Source organism: Trichosurus vulpecula, chromosome 1, assembly GCF_011100635.1.
Source record: "Trichosurus vulpecula isolate mTriVul1 chromosome 1, mTriVul1.pri, whole genome shotgun sequence".
Taxonomy (NCBI): Eukaryota; Metazoa; Chordata; class Mammalia; order Diprotodontia; family Phalangeridae; genus Trichosurus; species Trichosurus vulpecula.
In genome coordinates this window covers 538,214,759-538,236,824 of record NC_050573.1, presented here as the reverse complement: position 1 = coordinate 538,236,824, position 22,066 = coordinate 538,214,759, and the positions used below count along the sequence as shown (strand labels likewise).

At 37.9% G+C, this 22,066-nt stretch overlaps 1 protein-coding gene across 1 annotated transcript in view; it reads left to right on the top strand.

The window, feature by feature from the left end:
* The window catches only part of LOC118833954 (transformation/transcription domain associated protein), a 172,789-nt gene that overhangs the window by 89,991 nt on the left and 60,732 nt on the right, over positions 1–22,066 (top strand). Inside the window, exons 57-59 of the mRNA XM_036741388.1 lie at positions 333–445; positions 3,448–3,583; positions 18,402–18,593. Coding sequence (XP_036597283.1) covers positions 333–445; positions 3,448–3,583; positions 18,402–18,593 — 441 coding nt within the window. The remainder of the gene's footprint in view (positions 1–332; positions 446–3,447; positions 3,584–18,401; positions 18,594–22,066) is intronic.

Genomic DNA, 22,066 nt, shown 5'->3' with positions numbered 1-22,066 from the left:
GCCAGGAATTTACTTAGGAAATTCTGCCTTCTTTCACATTGTAATAAAATAGAGAACTTCAATAATTTATCTTTGTTTTCTCTTGTGTTCCTGAAAAATTAGACACTCTCTTGCTCTCTCTCTGACCATTTTTATATTCTTTTGGAGGCTTTCTCTGAATAGTGAATTGAAAAAGAGAGGCCCTAGGTTAATGAGAAGGGAGTAGGGAAGCCATGTTTTTGTTGTTTCAGAACAATTGAATTGACTGAAGTTGAAAAGTCTTTCCACTCTTACTTAAATCATGATTGGAATTAGGTCAGATACCAAAACTAATAGAAACTTTTTTTTCTAAGGCACAAGAATCATATGAAAAAGCAATGGAAAAGGCCAAAAAGGAACATGAGAGGAATAACGCATCTCCCGCTATCTTCCCAGAATATCAGCTTTGGGAAGACCACTGGATTCGGTAAGCCTCCAAGATTGGTGTCGTTTAACAATTTCCTTCCTTAAAAATACTATTTATTAGAACTGTTTGAGATCCTATCAGTTAATGAGAGAACATTTATTAAACTCTTGCTCTGTGACAGACTCTGTAATAATCACTAAACATAGAAAGAAAAAGCAAAAAAAAAAAGCTTTGTCCTCAAGGATTTTACTGTTTTTATAGAGGAGATGACTTGTACGTAAATAGATATATACGTGGTACAGACAGAATAGCTGGAAGGTAGCCATAGGGGAGTAGATGAGTAGCTGGAGGGCCTGGAAAAGCCTTTAGTAGAAGATGGCATTTGAGTTGAGGGATCCTAAGTAGAGGAGGGAAAAGTGCTTCAGACTTGGCAGTTAGTTCAAAGTCCCGGGAGATGGGAATGTCTCTTTTGAGGAACAGCGGGTAGGATGGTGTAGTTGTACTGTAGAGTGTATCGAGGAGGAGTGATCTCTACATGATAGGAAATATAGGAAGAAAGCAGATTATGAAGTGCTATACCTGGCAAACAGAAGAGTTTATATTTGATCTTATAAGCAATAGGGAGCTTATTGAGATTTTTTTTTTTGCCAGTTGTGAGGAAGATGGCTTTTTTGAGTTTAGTAGAGAAGGAGAGATGAGATTTGGATTAAGAGCTAGTGCATATGATAGGGGCTAGTGAGGATTTTTTAAGAATGGGAAAGAATTGGGCATGTTTGTAGGCAGCAAGGAAGAAAGCAGTAGGTAGGGAGAGATTGAAGATTGGTGAGAGTATAGAGATTATAATAGGTATAATCTGCTGGAGAAAACAGGATAAGATCAAGAGTACATGTAAAGGCATTAACCCTGGAAAAGAGAAGGGTCACCTTATCATCTGACACTGAAGTGAAGGAGGAGATAGTGGGGGATGTCAGAGGGATGTGAGATGAAAAAGGGAAAAGAGGGAGCTCTCCAGTTTCAGCACCCAGGCTCAGGTTTTTGTTTTTCTGTATGTATGAGTTGAAGTCTTCAACTAAGACAGTGGCAAAGGGAATGCCAGTGGGGTGCTTAAGGAGAATAGAGAAGTTTTGGAATAGCTGTGTTGTTCTCCCTCTTTGTGATAGACAATTAATTGGGGAGAAATTGAGTAGACCTGGTGAGTATGATTTCAGGACTCCCTTTAACTTTACTGAGTGGGAACAAAGGACAGTGGTGGATATTATCTAGAGTTGAGGTCTGGCAGGTCATGTTCAGCAGTAGGACAAGAGTACATGATATTTAAGAATATTAGATGATGTAGAGTTAACTGGTTCACTGAGAGGTAGAGATTGGAAAGAGAGTGGATGTAGCCGGACCAGGAGTGATAGCTTGGAAAACTATGGAAACTATATATACTGTAGGTCAAGATGAACATGAAGACTAGGGTTAAGTGTGGCAAGGCAAGAAGGAAAGATAAAATGTTATTAACGGATAAAGGAATTTTGGAGTTCTCGGACATGGAAATCGAATCCTTTTAGTGATGGCAGGGTCAAGGGCATGACCGTCCCTGGGTATACACAAGTTGGAGCTTGAATTGAAAAGGTGAGTAACTGGGAGGCTCAACATTTAAGTTGAAGTCTCATAGTATGAGGGTAGGAGTTGGAGTGGAGAGGGAGACACTGAGCTAGTCATTGTACTTATTGAGATTGGGGGGTGGCCAGTAGATAACAAGCAGGTCCTGAATTGAGTGATAAATTTAAATAATATTAACCTTGAAGAGGGAGGGGCACAGAAGTTTCTGAGCGATGGAAGTAGAAGGAGGGTGTAGAAGTGGCAACAGCAGATAGTAAGTATTCTGATTCCCCCATTAGGACCTGTGAGTAAGTGGGTATGAAAAAAAGCACAAGTAGCCCTAGAGAGCACAGCGATAGATCCAGTGTCATCTGGGGGTGGGGTGAGTGCCAGAACGTGGAAGGAGGAGCAAGAGAAAGGAAGGGACGGGGACTGAATCTGAGATTTCGCTGGGATACAGAACTCCTGGGTGAGGAAACTCCTCTACTATTGTAGGTCAATGGTGTCTCTGAAATTTAGTCTGAGAGCTGCTGAGGGCACTGGGTGGTTGAGTGATTGGGCTATAGTTTCTGACTTGTACGTGTCAGAGGTATAACTTCAGTCCAGGTTATCTGGCCTCAAGCGGGCTTTTTGTCAGCTATGACAGATTGTTAACAAATTAAAAGAAAGTTTGTTAATTATAGAGAGGAAAATCCTGAAGTTAGAGTGGGAAGGTCAGGCAGGTATGTCTAGAGGGAAGCATTGTAGCAGTAGGGTTGAGGTGAATGGGAATGAGGGAGCAGGTAGTTGAGTTCAGGAGTTAAGGTGTTTGCTCTTCAGTAGCCAGGGTTCAGAGTCCTTAGGTTGGGTAGAGTAAGAGAAAATTGGATTATTCTCTCTCTTATAGGGGAATGAATCCAGGCAAAGTATCAGTGGATAGGGAGAAGGCAGGGGAGTAGTAGGTTCTGCCCAGCCTTGTGGCAGTTATTATTGCTGGGTATTGGGTAACTGGAAGTCCTGGCAGGCACAAGCAGGAAAAATTTAAAATGAAAATTTTAAAATTCTAAATGGGTCTGGCTTCTCCTTGAAATGGATTGTAAAAGGGGACATGGGGAGGGACTCCCTAAGTACAGCCTAATTACCTTTTGGATAATTGGTGGAAACTTTCCTTGGATATTTGTGATATAGACAGTTCAAAGTATAACTTTAAAGTTTGTTCGTAACTATTTCAGGGTATCATGTAGTTAATTACCAACGGCATGCAGATTCACTTTCAAAAGGTGAAAAATTTATTTATGGTTTTAGGTACTTAATTGTAATAAAGGATGCCTATTTGTTTGTTTTTGTAGTGTTTCCTCCACTTCTCCCTACCACCTCTCCCTATCCTCCCCCCGCCCAGCTTTGGAAAATATGAAATAGTTTGAAATAGTTTTTTCTTAACATTGATTGAATTGGTCTATGAACTTAATAGAACCATTGAATTTTTTTTTTTATAGCTGCTCTAAAGAGTTGAACCAGTGGGAAGCTTTGACAGAATATGGCCAGTCAAAAGGGCATATAAATCCTTATCTCGTTCTGGAGTGTGCTTGGAGAGTGTCCAACTGGACTGCGATGAAGGAAGCATTGGTTCAGGTGAGCTGTTTTTCTCCTTGCTTCCCTTTGTCTCTTTACAAGGTAAAAAGGTATTCACTTTGATCCTGCAGAGTTCCATTAAGAAAGAGTTATGTCATAGTTAACATCATCTCTCTGGGTTTTAATGAGCCATCTGGCAAAATCTTTTGAGGTATCACTGTGAACAGGATGGCAAGTTGTAGACTAGACGATAGTGTAGTTGGTTGGGTTCATAATTGGTTTATTGACTGAATGGTCAATGATTGTCAGTCACAATCACCTATCCTCTCCAGTTTTCAATCTCCCATTCTACTGACTCGTTCATTGCTGCTTACAAACCACATCAGTTGCAGGATGGAGGCAGGGGTGGAGGGGAAGATTGTCATTTTCTTAGTCTGTTATCCTATATCTCTCCCTAGCTTCTCATCCAAATCTCTAGAAAAAGCTGTTTACACATGTTGCCTCTGCTTCATTTTTTTGCTCTCACTTCTCAATCTTTGTAATTTGGTTTCAAACCTCATCATTCATTTGATGTTCCTCTCTCTGTTGTCACCAAGGACCTCTGCCCTTTCTCAGTACTCATTCTTCTTGACTTTTCTGCAGCATTTGACATTGCATACACTCTCCTCCTGGATACTCTGGTTTTTTGTGACCCTGCTGTCTTCTGGACTTCCTTCCTGTCTGCTCTATCTTAATCTCCTTTGCGGGATGATGAAGAATACCATTCCCTTTATTGGCGGTTGTTGCCCAATGCTCTATTTTGGGTTTGCTCTCTTTTTTTTTTCTTTTTCAACACTTACTCTTGGTGACCTCATCAGCTCCCTGTGGTTTTTAATTATCATCTCTATGCAAATAGTTCTCAGAGCTCTGCTCCTTCTTGAACTCTGGTCCTGTATCATCAACTGACTGTTGAATGTTCAGAACTGAATGTCCCAGAAGCATCTTAGACTCAAGATGTTCAAAATGGAACTTGTCTCTGTCCCCCCACCCTCACTTACCGTTCTAATACCTTCTTGAACTTGCCTATTACTTAGGCATGGGGAGGAGCAGAATGTCCATCCTTTCAGTCACCCAGATTTGTGATCTTGGTGTCATCTTTGACTTCTCTTTTGCTCACCCCACATAAAGTTATTTGCCAGATGCTGTTTTTTCACCAAAACATATTTTGTGTCTGTATCAGTAAGGCAATAACAACAGGGTAGATGATAATTCTCAAAATACCTTTGTGGTTCTGTATCGCAAAGTATACGAGACTCTCCACATAGAAGGTAGAAGAGGTTCCCCAGAGAACCATATCCCTCAGCCATTTATCCAGTCTGTCAGAGCAGTAAAACATTCCATACACGATATCACAATGTGGAGGCGCGCCATCCCAAAACAGGTACAGCACAGCTATCCTCACAGTCTGTTCAGCTCTATCATAATGGCCATCAGCAGCCACAACTGCTCGCGCTCGCGCTCTGTTTCTCTTTCTCCCTCTCCCCCTTCCTCTTCCCCTCCCTCCCCCTATCTCTCTCTCTCTCTTTCAGCATTTCCTGTGATTTAACTTCCTTTTCTTGTCAGGAAGTTCCTCCCACCATATGAGTTAGGCATCCTGTGACATAAGCAGGTCGCATGGCTTATTAATGGGTGGGAAAGATCTTCAAATCTAAATTGCTACTACGGCATCTTCTCTCTGTTAATACAGTCACCCAGGCTTTCATCATGTCTTCTCTGGATTATTGTGGTAGTCTTCTAATTGGTTTTCTACCTCAGGTCTCTCTCCACTCTAATCTGTCCTCCTTTTTAGGTGTCAAATTGTATTTTTTTTTTTTTTTTTTGCTTTTTGGCAGGGCAGTTGGGGTTAAGTGACTTGCCCAAGGTCACACAGCTAGTACATGTGTCGAGTGTCTGAGGTTAAATTTGAACTCAGGTCCTCCTGACTCCAGGGCCAGTGCTCTACTCACTGCGCCACCCAGCTGCCCCTCAAATTGTATTTTCTAAAGTATATATCTGACCACGCCCTTCTCTTACCCAGTAAACTCCAGTGTCTTCTTGGTTACCTTTAGGGGCAAATATAAACTGATTAGGCATTTAAAACTCTTTACAACCTGGCCCTTTCCTGCCTTTCTAGTTTTCTTTCACATTATTCCTTTCATGTACTCTGTGGTCCACCTGTACTACCCTCCTAACTGTTCTTCACACAGAGCACTTAACGTTCTCAGTCTCAGTTTGCTCATTTGTAAAATGATGGGGATGTATTTAAGGCCTCTTAAGATTTTTTTCTAGCTCCAAATCCATGATCCTATGATATGTCTCCCTGCCTTTGTGCTATCTGTCTCCCATGCCTGGAACACACTGCTTCTGGGAATCCTTGATTTCCTTGAGAGCTTAGTTCAAGTACCACCTCCTACTTGAAGACTTTCCCCTTCCCTTCAACTAGTACCTCCTTCAGATAGTACCTCCGTCTCAAAATTACCTTGTTTTTATTTTGTATAGTGATATTGAGATCTTCCTTTCCACTACTTGCTCCTGGTGAGGTCTAGGACTTTTTCCATTTTTGTCTTTGAATATTTAGTGCTTATTTGCCAGACATCGTATTTTGTAGTGCCTATCAAAAAGAAGTGCTTAATAGGTTCTGATTGATTTGAAATCTCTATAAGTGTGCCACCTAGCTCTATCTTGGCCTTCTACTGTTCAACACTTTGAAAAAAAATGTGGATGAAACCTAAGAACCCTTATCACATTTGTGGATGACTAGTTGGAAGGGAGAGATAGAATTGAGATTCAAGAAAGATCTTAATAGCGTAGAATGTGAGGCAAAATATAACAAGTTGAAACTTTGTAGGGGACAAACATGGTATCTTTCTCTTAGGTTAAGAAAATCAACCATATTACCTTTGGAGGAAGAAGTTCTTTTTAGAAATCAGTTCATCTGAAATGGCTTCAGCATGTTAGTAGACAATGAAAAAACTCAATGTGAACCCACAATGACATGTGGAAGCCAAAGAAGCTAATACAGGCTTAGAGTTCAGAGTGAGGGATACAGTCATCTATCCTTCTGTATTTTACCATAGAGCTGATGTCCAGTTCTGTGTACTGTGTTTTTAAGGTGCGTTATAAAGCTGGAGTATGTAGAGAAGAGATGGATCCAGATAGTTAAAGGACTCAGAACCATTCCATATGAGAAATAGTTGAAGGAATTGGGGATCAATAGAGAAGACTCAGTAGGATGGGAATTACATTATGATATACAAATATTTGAAGGTGTATCATTTTAAAGGGGAATTAGTTATGTTCTGCTTGACCTTAGACAGTGACCTGGACAGTGGGTGGAAGATATGGGGAAATCAATTTCAGCTCAACATGATGAATTTTGGGACAGCCTTACAAAAGCTGTCCCAAAAGGAAAGGAACTGTGCTAAAGGGCTGTGAGTTTCTTTAAACAGACACTAGCTAACCATTTGTCAGAGATGTTGTAACCAGAATTTCATGGTTTGATTGGGGCTTGTGCTAGATAACTTCTTAGGACCCTTATGACTCTAATTCTGCAAGGTATAGTTTTATTCCACTGCCCATTACTGATGATATCAACAGAAGCCCAAAATGCCTTTCTGAAGTTCTGTATTGACTTAGAACAGCCAGGCATTTTGGTTGTCAAAATGAAATACATCTTTTGAGGAGCAAGAATAATTTTCCCATCTGATTGTCTCTAATCCTTTCCTAAGAATCAAAATTATAAATTCGTTGATAATTACCTAGCTAAAAAACTTGGACTATGTGAAGAAATGTGAGAAGCAAAGAGGTTTAGGGTTCTTGTAACTGTTACATGTGGGAAAAGTTAAAAGAACAGATTTCTTGTCAGTAGATGTTGTTGACACACAGTTTTGCACCTTCAAAGTAAAAAGGAATATGAATTATATTAACACAATTAGTTTCAGGAAAGTAAATTAGAAATGATTATAGGGTAAAGTAAATGAGGAACTGCAACAGTAATATATTTAAGCTTTTTCTCATTATTCAGAAGAGTTTTCACAAAGCAATAATGTTTGTATTTTATTGGACCTCCAGGACAAATTTGTTAGAATTCTCTTTCAAGTTTAGTTAGTTTCTTTTGATGGTCATCATACCTCTTAGGCATGAAAATTATGTGTTATTTTTATATGTTAGGGGTTAAAAATGATAGATTTCTCTTTGCCTCTGTGTGGCAGTATGTATGTAGTGGATCAGCAGGAGGGCAGGACCTTAAAGGTGTTAACTCTTAAATAAGATGGTTGCACTGGGACAGTCCACTAAAACATGGCCACTCCTTTGATTTCATTGGTGCCAAACAAAAAACATTAAAAAAAAGTTGAAGTGCTCAAGTTCTATGGTGGCAAAATATGACTGAACATTTTGAGATAGAGGATAGAATTCAAAGAAATAATTAAACATTAATTAAAAAAAACCCAGTTAATTGATTATAAACAGTCATAGTGCTGTCGGTTATCTTTTCTGTGTTGGCTTTGTACATTGCTAGTGGAAAAGGGCAAGAAAGACATGACTAAGCAGTGAATCGAAGTTTTATTTACCATGCATAAAGAGTGATTTAAGAGACTTTAATGAACTCATTCTGGGCTTAAACTGGTAATCATGCCAATAACTTCAGGCATGAGCATTTCACAGCGAAGTTTGTTTAGGCGATTAGCTAAAATGTACAGTGTTGACACCAATACTACAGGCTTTTAAAAGAAATAAATAGTGAGAGATGGTGGACTGAGCACACAGTCACAAAGCAGCCTTCTCTTAGTTTCATAAAAATGGTTGATGAGTGAGCTAGCATCCTGAAGCTGTTGCTCTTTTCATCAGGAGAGAGGAAAAAAATCCTGCCACCTACCAGGCAGGTAAATGTTAATTATGATTTATGCATATTTTTTCTGTAATGTTAAATTCATGCATTTGGGTTGTTGTACTGTCTTTGAAGCGGCATTTGATCCTTAAATCACACCAAATAATTGCTGCTTTATAGATTACATTTATTTTTAGTATATTATGTACTTCCAGTTGAAATCACTTAACAGCTGAAGAAAAGGTACTAGTTTGGAGTTTGGATATTTTTAGGAAAAAGGATGTCCCAATTCTTGTAACAATCAGTAAATATCTCCTAGTTTTGCAAGGAATAAACTTGTCAACTTTACATGAGAAGTGCTAATTCTATGATTTCTTTATTTATGAACAGCACTTCTAAGCCTCAGGAGACAAAATTACATTCTTCAGATAGCTTCTATCTGTTATAATGTCAGTGAGTATAAAACAGTGCATTTTCCATATGCCTACTCTGTGCACAAATGCAATAATTGATTTTATCTTGAGTTACAACTGACAAAAAGCAGAAGATACACATAGGCCACAGGGTTGCAGGTATTGGGGCTTTGGGGGTGGAGGCAGGATCTAGAATAGCAATACATAGCACTTATTGTTTCCAGAATTTCCTTATTCATTAGGGCTTTGCTGAATGGGTCATTTAATATTTTATAGAGGGGAATAAGGAAAACATTTGGCCATTTTCATATTTTTTCTTTTCAATTGACTCTTAACCACTGTCCTCCGCACATATAAAGGAAATGCCATGATATTTTATGCATCCGTTGTTGTTCTGTCAGTTGCACGATCATAGTGAGTTTGATGATACCCAGTCCTAACTCTAATAATTGATACTACCATCCACAGATTTAGGGATACAGATATTTTTCCAGAATTGGGTAGATTGTTTTGATTTGATTCCTGTCTTGAAGTGCAATACACCCAGATTTAAAATAATTTATCTTCTTCACTTGATATTTTAGACCTACAAGGCAGTTGTTATCCATTAGAGGAGAATAACTGCTTTAAACTTGTTTATCCTCTGAGCTGGCCTATAGAAATGGTTTTGAATAGGCATCTAGCATGTATTAAGAACCTGTTATGCTCAGTACACTCTCTGTCACATTCTTTTGCCTTTTGCCTTTTAATTCTCTGTCAGGGTCCCCACAGAGAATTTTTTAAACCTTTTCTGGACCCCTTTCTCGCTCTCAGCTGAGAACCTTACTTCATCCTTTCCCGAGAAAATAGACCATTCATAGTGAACTCCCTTTTCTCTGCATATCAAATCTTGGTATCATCCCTTATTCTCTCTTCTTTTATTCCAGTCTCTGATGAAGTGATGACCCTTCTCATCAGAGCAAAATCCTTCATCTTTGATTTCATCCCCTCCGGTCTTTTCCATCAGATTGTCCCCCAGAATCATCCACTCCATCACAGTATTCTGTTTTTCCTTTTCCTTCTGTTGCTTATAAACATTCCCAAGTTTCCTTCCCCAGTCTTGGGAAAAACAGATTATACACAGCCATTCCCTCAAGCTCTTGTTCTATATTTTCCTTTTCTTTCACAGCCAGAATGCTTCCACTTTCCCTTCTTTCACTCACTTCTCAACCCTTTGCCGTCTGGCTTCCAGCCTCATTATTCAACTGAAACTCCTCTCTTCAGAGTCATCAGTGAGCTCTTGATTGCCTTATCTTATGGCCTTTTTTTAACTCTCATCTTTCTTTATCTCTCTGTACCATTTGATGCTGCTGATCAACTTGTGTACACTCTTTCTCTCTGGGTTTTATGACACTGCTGTCTCTCTTGGTTCTATTACTTCTCCATCTCAGTCTCCATTGACAGTTCATTATCTATATTGTATACCCTAACTGAATTTACTCCAAGGGTCTAATCTGAACTCTCTTCTCCCTATTTTATTTGGTGACCTCATCAGCTTCTGTGGATCCAGTTATCATCTACGCAGATGGCTCTTATAGCTATGTGTGTGTGTCTGTGTCTGTGTGTCTGTGTTTATGTCTAGTCCTAATCTCTCCAGAGTTCCAGTTCTGCATCTCCCATTAGTTCCAATTAGATGGCTGACAGACATCTCAAAATCAGCATATCCAAAATTGAACCCAACTTTCCCATTAACCTGTCCTTATTCCTTCCAAATGCCCCAATCTCTTCTGAGAGTACCACTATCCTTCTAGGCACCCAGGTTCTCTCAGTCTTAGCTTCATCCTCAATTCCACACTCTTCCTCATACTCTATATCCATTTGTTGACAGATTTTGTCACTTCTTTAGTAATATCTCTTTCTCTGTACGTACTTAGTCAAACATTCTGTCAGGTCCTGTCTCCTCTCACCTTGATTATTGCCCTAAGTTCCTAATGGGCCTTCCTGCCTCTACTCAGTAAACTTCAGTGGTTCCCTGTTGCTGCTGGGATGAGAGATAAGCTCCTGTGTCTAGCTTTAAAACCCTTTAAGCCCTCTAGCTCCAAACTGCTTTTTCAATCCTATTATACATCATTCTCTTTCATGAATTCTGCAGTCCATACAGACTATCTTACACACAACTCTGTCTGCTTTTTTTTGCACCTTTAAAGTGTCTCACTCATGCCTTGAATGTACTCCTTCTTCCCCTAAGGGAGAAATCTATTCATAATAGATAATGTGGGAAAAGCTCAGAGGCAGGGGAGGATAGGCAGGCCAATTTGGCTACCATGATGTAAGACTAGAAAAGGTAGATTAGAATCAAATTATGGAAGGTCTTGAATGACAAACTGGTGTTTATATTTTACTCAGTAGGCAGTGGGGAGCCATTGAAGATTTTTTTGGTCAAGGTAATGACATTGGTAGGACCAGTACCTTACAAATATTTGTCACTCAGTAGAGTATTTTGTCAGAATACTCCGAACTTCAAGTGCATGATGAAGGTCAGGAATAAATCATATATTTGATCTCATCTGCTTCTGCATTCAGTCTTTTGCAATAAGTTGTTTCAATTGAAGTGTTAATGAAAAAAATACCTGGCCTCTATCAGATATGTAATTGAAAAAGGGAAGACCATTTTAACAGGAAAATAAAATATTATTTAAGAAAATAGTTTTGACCTCACAGATTACCCCCTTTTTCTTCCCCTCTCCCCTAAAAAAGTCCTAGGGACCAAAGGGCTCATCTGTCCACACTTGGAGAGCCATTGCTTTTAAAGCATTTGAGCTGGGTTTTAAAGTATGGGTCACCATTCAATAAATGAAAAGAAAAGAGAAAGACAGATATTTAAGGCATGACAACAGTATGAGCAAAGATGCAGGAGCATATTCAATAAACAAAGCATAATCTCGGTGTTATGGAGTAAAGTTGACAGTAAAGTAAAGTAAAGGGTGGCATCAGAGCCTGGAGTGCTAAACCAAGGAATTTGCACTCTCATTGATAAGAACCAGTGAAGATTTTTGACCAGGGAAGTGATAAATATGCAGAGTATGTCATACGTGAAGATTGGATGGAAGGAAAGTATTGAAGTAATCCAAATGGGTGGTAGCGAGGAGCCTGTACGAGGGGGAATGATAATGGGAACAGAGAAGAGCACGGAGATGCAAGAGATATTATGGAGGTTCTTTAGAACTTGATAACTGCTTGGAAATAAAGAAAGGGGAAAGAGTCGAATATAAAAATTAAAGTATCAAAGATTGGAGACTAGGTTATAGTGGTATTGCTGACAAAAATGAAGTCAGAAGGAGGTTCAAGTTTAGTTATTTTCAAACATAAGTTGTCAGTGATAGTTCTGGGCAGAGCTGGAGGGAGGGAGGAACTTGTGCCAAAAACTGTGTCAGCACTTACAAGTATCCTCTCGTTTGATCCTTACGATAGTTTTGTGAGTTAGGTGCTGTTTTATCCCCATTTTACAGTTGAAGAAACTGATGCAAACAGGTTAAATGACTTACCCATTCTCACACAGTGACTTCAAAGAATGTTTGAGGTCACGCTTGAACTCAGGTCTTCTGACTTCAGGCCTGTTCCTCTTTCCACTGTGTTGCTGAGCCCTGGAGTCCTGGAGCTTAAGAGATCATGGACAGAAATCTAGATTTGGGATTCATAGCTTCTGATGTGCCTTCCTTGCCTCACCCTTTTCCCCTGCCCCCCATTTGCCAGGAGCCCTCACTTTATCCCTCCTCCTAATTTCACATTCTTCTGACATCTTCCCCTACTATTCCTTCCTTTACTCCAGTCCTTATGAGGAGGTCCTTCTACTTGCCAAGGCCAACCCCTCTCCATGCACCCTTGGTCCATCCCCTCCTCTTTACAGGAGATTGCTCCCAGCATTATTTTACTCCCTAATCTTCAAACCTTCCTATCTCCTGACACCTTCCCTTTTGCCTAAAAATACATCCAAGGTTCCCATTCTTTAATAAAACAACAAAACTCTTATGAGATTCTGTCATGCCAGTTGTTGCCCTGTATCACTTTGTCTTCTAAGCTAAACTTCTTGATACAATCATCTGTAATTGGTGTCTGCATTTCTTTTCTTCTGACCTCACTCTTTTAAACCCTGAAATCGGACCAACCTCATTATTCAACTGAAACTGTTCATTCCAAAATTACGAAAGATGACGTCAGTCAGTCAGCAAGCATTTATTCAGCACTTACTGTGTGCCAGGTACTTGCTAAGAGCTGGGAGTACAAATACAAGCAAAAAGAAAGACAGTTGCTGCCCTCAAGGACCTTACATTCTAATGGGAGGAAGGAAAGGAAGGTGGAGACTGGAAGAGGGAGGAAGAGAGACAAAGATGCCAGGGCTAAGATGAAAGTCCTGGAATGCAATAAGGAATAAGACTTGTCTGGTCTGGGCTCCCTTAAGTAGAGGTTCTGGGAGGAGCCATTCAATCAGGGAAAGGGTTCAGGGGTGGAAGCTCCTTTCCAGTTTTAGGGCTAGAATGAAACTTCAAGTTGAAGCATGGCAGGACAGAATAATCACAATAATTATTATAATTTCTACAATAAGAATAGCATCTTACAGCACTTTGAGGTCTACACAGTGTTTTACGTATGCTTTCTTATTTGATTCTCACAAGAACCTTATTTGGTAGGTGTTATTCTTTATCTTTACTTTGCAGATGAAGAAAGTGAGGTACGGAAGTTAAGTCAGGCAACTGATGAGCTGTTTTTAAGTGCCTGCTATATGCTGGGCACTGTGATGAGAACTGGGGATACAAAAGAAAGATAGATTCTGCCCTTGAGGGGCTCCCATTCTAACAAGAGAGACAACATGCAAAAACTATGTACAAACAAGCTATGTACAGGATAAATGGGAAATAATAGAGGGAAAGCCCTGAAATTAAGAGGGATTGGGAAAGGCTTCCTGTAGAAGGTGGGGTTTTAGCTGGGGACCTGAGGGAGGCCAAGAGGCAGAGATGAAGAGAAAGAACATTCTAGGCCTGGAAGAGTGACTGGGACTGAGAGATGGAGTGTCTTTTTTTAAGGAACAGCAAGAAAGCTAAAGCCATTGGATCAAAGAGAAAATGGTGGGACTGTTGGATTGTATGGTGTAAGAAGACTGGAAAGTTTGTGAGTTGGTAGGTTATATAAAAAGGGCTTTAAACACCAATCAGAATATTTTACATTTGATCCTGTAGGTGACAGGGAGCCACTAGAGTTAAGTGACTTTCCCAGGGTCACACAGTTTAGTAAGTGTCTGAGGCAGGATTTGAGTTCAGTTCCTCCTGACTCTAAGCCCTGCTGTATCCACTAGTTTCTCCATTGATTTCTTAATTGCCAAATCTAATAGCTTCTTCTCAATCCCCCTCTCTTGACCTTCCTGTTTGTCACTCCTCCTCTGCTTTATCCTATCTGGGTTTTTTTGATTAACTCTTTTTTTTGTTGTTCTTCTACCAGTCTTACTGTGACTTAATTTCTTTTGCTGGTTTATTAACCATATCACATCCATTCAGTGTCAGTGTTCCCCAAGGCTCTTTCCTGACACCTCTTCTATATAAGTCTCTGACTTAGTGATCTCAACTCCTTTATGGGCTCAGTTATCTTAATGCAGATGATTATTAGATCCATTTATGTGGCCCCAGGTGTCTTTCCTGAGCTTTGCATCACCATCTGCCTGTTGGACATTCAGAACTGGATGTTCTTTTTACATTTCAAACCTAACATGTCTAAAACAGAGTTCATTACTCCTTCCGCCTTTCCCCCCACAACAAAACCACTACCGTTTTCTGACCTTATTCACCCAGATTTTTATTTTATTTTATCTTTTGAATTAATGAGAATCCTCCTCGCTCTCATTCTTCTCCGCCTTCATATCCATTGAGAAAGAATAAAACCTCAGAAGAAATGTAGTTAAGCGGGAAAAAAAAATTCCTGAATTGACCACTTTCCCCCCAAATTCTCTTAATCTATTAGTCCATTACTTCAAGAGGTTGGATAGTATGTTTCTTCATGTACAAGTGTATGTCTTTTTTTGCATCTTGAATCCGTCGTCTCTATCAGGACGTAGGTAGCTTTTTTCATCGTGAGTAGTCTAGAATCATGTCTGATCATTGGTTCATCTAAAGTTATCTGTCTTTATAAATATTGTTGTATAAATTGTTAAACATAAGGCACTTTTCTTCTCTCATTTTGAGGAATGCCATTATGACAGATTTCTATAACATGGCTATTTTTGCCTCCCAGCAGTTGGCCTGTTATATCGTCGATCTAGTTACAATTTTAAAGGAAAATACTGATCTGATGTCTGTCTTTACCATTTCTTGGGCCATGTAGAGGTCGTTTGGTAAAAAGATACTCTTTTGATACTTACCATTATATACTGTAGTCATATTTGGATGCACCATAAGATTACTATCCAAAACATTGCTAAGATAATTAGTTGAGGGGCAGAGAGGTGGATAATAAGACTGGGTCCTGAACTTTGGCCTGTACTCTGGCAGGTAAATGACAATATAGAAACCAGGTCAGTAGTAAAGCTAGAGAAGAAAAGAAACCATCTGGGAGTAACTCTGAACCTAGAACAACCTTTAATTCTCTCTGTCATATTCCTTTAGATATAGTTTTATTTAGGTAGGTGTAATTTAGTTTGGTCCATAGCAGACCAAGACCTAAAAGAAAACTTTACCTTTCCTTTCATTGCTGTGACGTTGACAAGTTAAAGACTTGTTGGATTGTTTCTACCTTTTTTCTCTTCATCATTGCGAATGCCAGGAAATAAAATTGCTTATTTAAAATAATATGTATAATAGTAAAATGTATAATAGTAAAAATTTCATATAAAAACAGTTTTTAACATTTATTTTTTAAAATTTTGAGTTCCATATTCTTTTCCTCCCTCCCCTCTTTCCAGTTTGAAAAGGCATGCAATTTGATACAGGCTATACATGTAGAGTCATGCAAAACATTTCCATATTAGCCACGTTGTGAAAGAAAATATAGACCAAAAAAACCCCAACAAATCCCAAAATAAAAAAAAAACCCAAATCCAAGAAGATTAAAAGAAAGTAAAAATAAAAAAGTCTGCTTCAATCTGCATTCAGACTCCGTCAGTTCTTTCTCTGGAGGTGGAGAGCATTTTTCATCACAAGTCCTTCAGAGTTGTCTTGGATCATGTTATTACCAACAATAGCGAAGTCATTCTTAGTTGATCCTTGTATTGTATCGCTGTCACTGTTGTCCTGGTTTGGCTCACTCCGCTTTGCATGTCTTTGCATGCAAGTCTTTCCAGGTTTTTCTGAAATCATCCTGCTCATCATCTCTTACAGCACAATATAATAATAATAGCTTAGTCATATACCACAACTTGTTCAACCATTCTTCAGTTGCTGCACATTCCCTCAAATTCCAATTCTTTGCTGTCACAAAGAAAGCTGTTATAACTGTTTTGGAACAAATAGGTCCTTTTTCTTTTCTTTTTTTTTTGGACTCTGTTTGGTATACAAATGTAGTAGTGATATTTCTGGGTCAAAGAATATACACAGTTTTTTTGGGCATAGTTCAAAAATGCTTTCAGGAATGGTTGAATTAGTTCACAACTCCACCAACAGTAAACTAGTGTCCGTATTTTTCCACATCCCCTCCAACATTTGTCTTTTGCTTTTCTGTCATATTAACCAATCTGATAATTGTGGGGTGGTACCTCAGAGTTGTTTTAATTTTTATTTCTCTAATCAGTAATGATTGAGCATTTTTCATATGATTATAGATAGATTTGATTTCTTCTGAAAACTGCCTTTGACCATCTATCAAGTAGGGAATGACTCATATTCTTGTAAATTTGACTCAGTTCTCTATATATTTGAGAAAAGAGGCCATTATTAGAGAAATTTGTAAAAAAAAAAATTCTGCCAAACTGAGCATTTTTAGTCCTAAATTATGAAATCATTAACTATTATAATTACATTATTGTAATTTAAAATATTACCAATAACCATGGCCTGATTAAGACAGTTCTAAAAGCTTACTTCTTCCCCTTGAATCCTAGCTTAATTGAATAATTAAAATGTGTAATGGCTAGGGAAGCTTTGCCCTCAATTAAAATTGAAAGAATTACCTGAATTGATAAACTTATTTTTGTATTCATGGAACGTGTTACTCTAGTCAATAAGTCGAATAGCAGGTACTTAATTTAAGAGATTACTAGGTGCCCAGTACTGTGCCGAGTGTTAGGGGAACAAAAGAATGGCCAAAACCATTCCCTTTCTCAAGGAGCTCACATTCTAATGTAGGAGGTTTTAAACTGTTTCCATGTGAGGAGGGACTCCTTTGGCAGTCTGGAAAAGCCTATGGACCCCTTCTTACAAAAATGTTTCTGAATACATAAAAGTAAAATACATAGGATTATGAAAGAAACCAATTGAATTTAAATGTAGTTATCAAAAATTTTTTTTAAGTTCATGGACTCTAAGAATCTTTTTCTAATAAGTATGTGAAACACAAGTATTTATACCATGTAAACTTTGGAATGAGAGTAGAATATGGTTTTTTTTTTTTTGCTTTGTTTTTCCTGTTTGTGGGTGAAAATGAATGGATTTATTTCTGACTGGCAATAATTATAATTGTGCATAATATGAGAATTGTCAGCTGTCAGTAAGTGTATATTTGTTTTAGTTTTAGTCAGTTTTTTTAAGTAACGAAACATTTATATTAGACGATAGAGATAAGGCTAAAAATTTAAACAATTTCAGTTGCAAATTTCATGTAAAACTATTTGTTACAGCATTCTTAGTAGGATGTACCAGTGTTATTTTATATTTTCCCTTGCGTTTTCTAAATCAGATATCACACTTTTTATTTTGATAATGTTAAACATGTTTTCTATGAGAAGATACTTTTTAGATGTATTTAAAGTTTATACAAAATGTTTCATCATCTACTTAAAAATTAAGCACAAACACCATGGCCTTTGAATTGAACTAATTCTCATTTTAAAAAAATATTAGATTCATTTATTGAATATGTTTATGTGTATATACCTCCATATATGTCTACTAATATATGTATGGTAAGACTTATAAACCAAAAATCGGTACTTTAATTTCTCTATTAATGCTTTTTCTGCCCCCTACTTTTAAAAACAAAGGCTGTATCAACACCAGAAAAATAAATAAATTTCTAAACAGTGGAGCAAATAAAAAACAAAACTTGATATTAAACATACTTGTTATTTTTAAAAATTCTATTATTTTAAATGACATCAGTCACATTAAGTAACTATAACAGTAAAAGGCCCAACCTTTGACCATTGGAACCTGTGGACTGAAACCTGCCAGTTGAACTATAAAGCTGCTTAATCGCTCAAAGCACAAAGTGACTTTGCAGGAAGGGACTCCTAGCATGGCTTCCTAGGATTATAAAAGAACAAGGAGAGAACAGCTAAAATGGGAGTGGATGTTCACCAGGTAATTTTTTTTTCTTTACACCAAAGCAAAGTGATTTTCAGTTTTGCCACTTGTTGCTTTTTTTACTCAGTGGACAAGGTAATTTCCAGTTTCCTCAGTGGTAATTTGAAGAAAGGTATTCTTAATTTTTTTTCTTCCTTTAGGTGGAACTTAGTTGCCCAAAAGAGATGGCATGGAAAGTCAATATGTATCGAGGATACTTAGCTATTTGCCACCCTGAAGAACAGCAGCTTAACTTCATTGAACGTCTTGTGGAGATGGCTAGTAGTCTGGCCATTCGAGAATGGCGAAGACTTCCCCATGTGGTTTCACATGTTCACACTCCCCTTCTTCAGGTAAGGTGAATGAAAAAAACTTTTAACACTTGAATACCCAGAGTTTTGAAGAGAAGTCTTCTCTTTTTTTAAGCTAAAGAAGGATGGGAATAGGTGCTATCTGCTGTGGTAAGCATCATTATTTATGATGTTTACTACTCCTGGTTAGTCTTATTTTTATACTGTTCTGTCGTTGCACAAGTTTGAACAATACTTTGAGCAGTTAAGTGTTTTCCTTGCTTGTAACAGTCCGTTTCCTGTTCCATATTTTGTAAGTTTAAATATTCATTAATGAATATGTCAAAAAGTCCATGAAATGAGACCAAATTGAATTTATCCATTAATGACTATGAGACCTGTGAACTTGTGGTTCTTAGATATGGATTTTAAGTTTGGTAAGTAAGGGTGGGAGGAAACTTTGCCTTTTCTCTATTGTCTGGACAACGGAAGATTGGAGAGTGTTTGTTCTAGTTTGCTAATTATTTGACCTGAGACAGATTTAAAAAACAAACAAACAAACAAACAACGCTAGGCAATTTTTTGCAGCTAGGTGGTGCATTGGAGAGAGTGCTGGGCCTGGAAGTGGGAAGATCCAATTCAAATCTGGCCTATGGCGATTCCTAGTTATATAACCATGGGAAAGTCACTTTACCGGTTTGCCTCAGTTTCTTACTGTAAAATGGAGCCCTACCTCCCAGGATAGTTGTGAGCATCAAATAAGTTAATACTTATAAGCACTTAGCACTCGCACATATAGGTACTACCTAAATGGTTATTCCTTTCCCCTTATTCCCTCATGAAGCCTACATCTCCCATTTCCTCGGAGGGGGGTGTTGGGGAAGGAGGAATATTTTGAGGTTTGGTAAAAGAGAAGCAGTAGTACACATTCTGTATTTACTGAATCATAGAACAGTTTATCACAAACTTCTCTCTGTAGTTGCACACAATTTATCACTCATTGCCCTCAGTGCTTAATATATGTGGGATTATTAATGGAAACTTTGCTCACTTTTATAAATTTAGGACAAGGGCATTCTTACCCCCTGGTTATGTACTCTACCTACTAGTACTTTTCCTCTGACTTTGTATGATATAGGAAAACTGGTAGGGAGTCCTCTCCTGAGCTCAGAGATCCTGGTTTGTGCTACTGCCCTTTCATTTCAAGGCCCTTTTAACAGTCATCACAGAATTCTCTCCCAGGCTTAAAACGTAAAATTTGAATTTTTAGACCTCTAGGATTTGGGAATAGATATAGTTCATTTACATGGTCTTTCTTGTGTGGATTATAAATCACTTTGAGGAGGCTCTGCTTGGTGTAGTCATTATAGTGTCATCCACCAAGAGGAACCTCTGGAGAACCTTACCATCAACAGGCAATCAATCGAAAACTTGAATTCTTTGATGCTTCTTCCCTATCACAGCAGTGAATGTCTTTGGCAAGAGTACAACTCCCTCTTTCATGCCTCTCCTAAAGTTTATTGTCAGAAGACTGTTGAACAGAGTTAATTCTGTTAATGTATCTTTCAAGGAATTTTGAATTATTTTTAAATATGAAGGAGAGATACCTCATTGAAAAAGAGCTTGTAAGGCAGAATTTTCCACTACCAGGTCAAATCCTTGTTTTTGTAATCAAGTCATAAGCACAGTATAATCTTATATTTTCCATATCTTTTTATTCAATTGTGAGATGTTAAAGCTATGGGCTGTTGTTAAATATTGTTTGGGAAGGCATGCTTGTTCCTTACTAATATTCTCATTGAAGATTCTTTTATTCATGTTTAGATAAGATTTGTAAAGATTTTGTGTGGATGGGGAGTATAGGCCTCTAGTTTGGTAGCTACTGGGGTTCTCCTAGTCACCTTTTTTCAGTATTAGTAATGACTTTTTCTGTATGCCTATGGTATTTTCCCTTCCTTTAGCTATCTTTGTATATTGATCCCTCAATACCCTTAAAATTGTATTGCCTATAGCATGGAGCCCTGCTACATACAATCCTTGGTCCAGTTGCTTTCTTCATCTTTGTTCTCTTTAATGCCATTTCCACCTTCTGTATCTTCTGTATGAACCCATCAAGAATTGTGATGTTATTGTCCCAAGTTCTACTTCGTCCTTGATGGAAAAAAAAGATTTATTATAATAATTTTTATAAATCATGTCTGTTTTTCTTCCATTTTTTGGTCTTTACCTGTCTTTGGAATGACTTTGTTTAGCTGACTATTTTGCCATTCTTTCCTAAAACTGGTTTTCCCTTCCATTGCTTCATCTGTGCTTCTAAAGTTCATTCTGCTCCTTCTAACTCCCTTTAAACAAGTTCCTAATCCAAAGTTGCTTTTGGAAGTTCTTTCTCTCTGCTTTGTAACTTTGTCTATTGTTTGCTGAACAGTGCACTTTCAGGACTAATGGTTAAATTTCTGTATAAAATTATAATTAGTTTTACTGTCATTTTGTTGTCCATTTCCAGTTTTGATGTTTAAATTGTTTAGGATTGAGGTATTTCGTTTGTATGCCATTTCTTTTTTTCTATTATTCTTTCTTCTTACATTTTACTGTTTCTGACCTTAGCTCTGATAAGTTGATATTCTAACTGCACAGAGATAGCTGATTCAGGACTAAGATTTACATCAATAAAAATTCTTTGTCACGTCTGCTCTGATATAATCTATTTTGGTTTTTGTGTTGTTATTTGGTTTTCATAATGTCAAACACATAGCAATTCCTTTCTCAAAAGATGGAGTTTAGGATATAAAGCATAAAACTTCTGTGCAACCAAAAAAACTTTGGCAGTTTTTCTGAATCATGCTTTCTCATATATTTCTCCTCATCCTTTCCTTTTTCTGCCTTTACATTGAAGTCACCAAGATCAGAATGCATGTTGAAACAATTTGGAGGGTCTTAAGTTGTTTGTAGAATTTTTCTACCCCTTCTTTCTGAGCAACTAATGCTAGTATATGAGCAGCAGTTACTTTTATGATGAGCTTTTCTAAAGTAATTTTTACTGAAACTATATTAAACAATGTTCAAATAACCCATGAAATAATACTTTTGCATATGTGAGCAAACCCACCCTGTCATCTTTCTTTAGCTCACCAAGAAGTACTTCTTAACCATGCTGCCATTTAGCTATCACTTCTTTTATTCATAATAGGAATATTAATACCGATTTATGTCCTCTAGCAATATATCCACTCATTGATTGTTGGACAAATAGCTAACATTTAGAATACTGAGAGTCAAAATAAAATTTTAGATTTTCTGAAGTCAAGTATTATTCCCCATCTCCAGCCATTTTGACACTGTTCCTAGAAAAGCAGCAGGGAGCTGCATAAGACTGGGGGCCATTTTCCGTTTTCTTTGTTTCATGGGTTGCCATGATCAAAAAATTCACTGTCAAGTGGCCAGTATCCTGGTGATAAGCCTCTCCCTTCTTAGCTAGGTTGGTCCTTGGAAAACAAGTTTCATCTTTTGCTTGGGCCATGGTAGAACCTGCCAGAGCT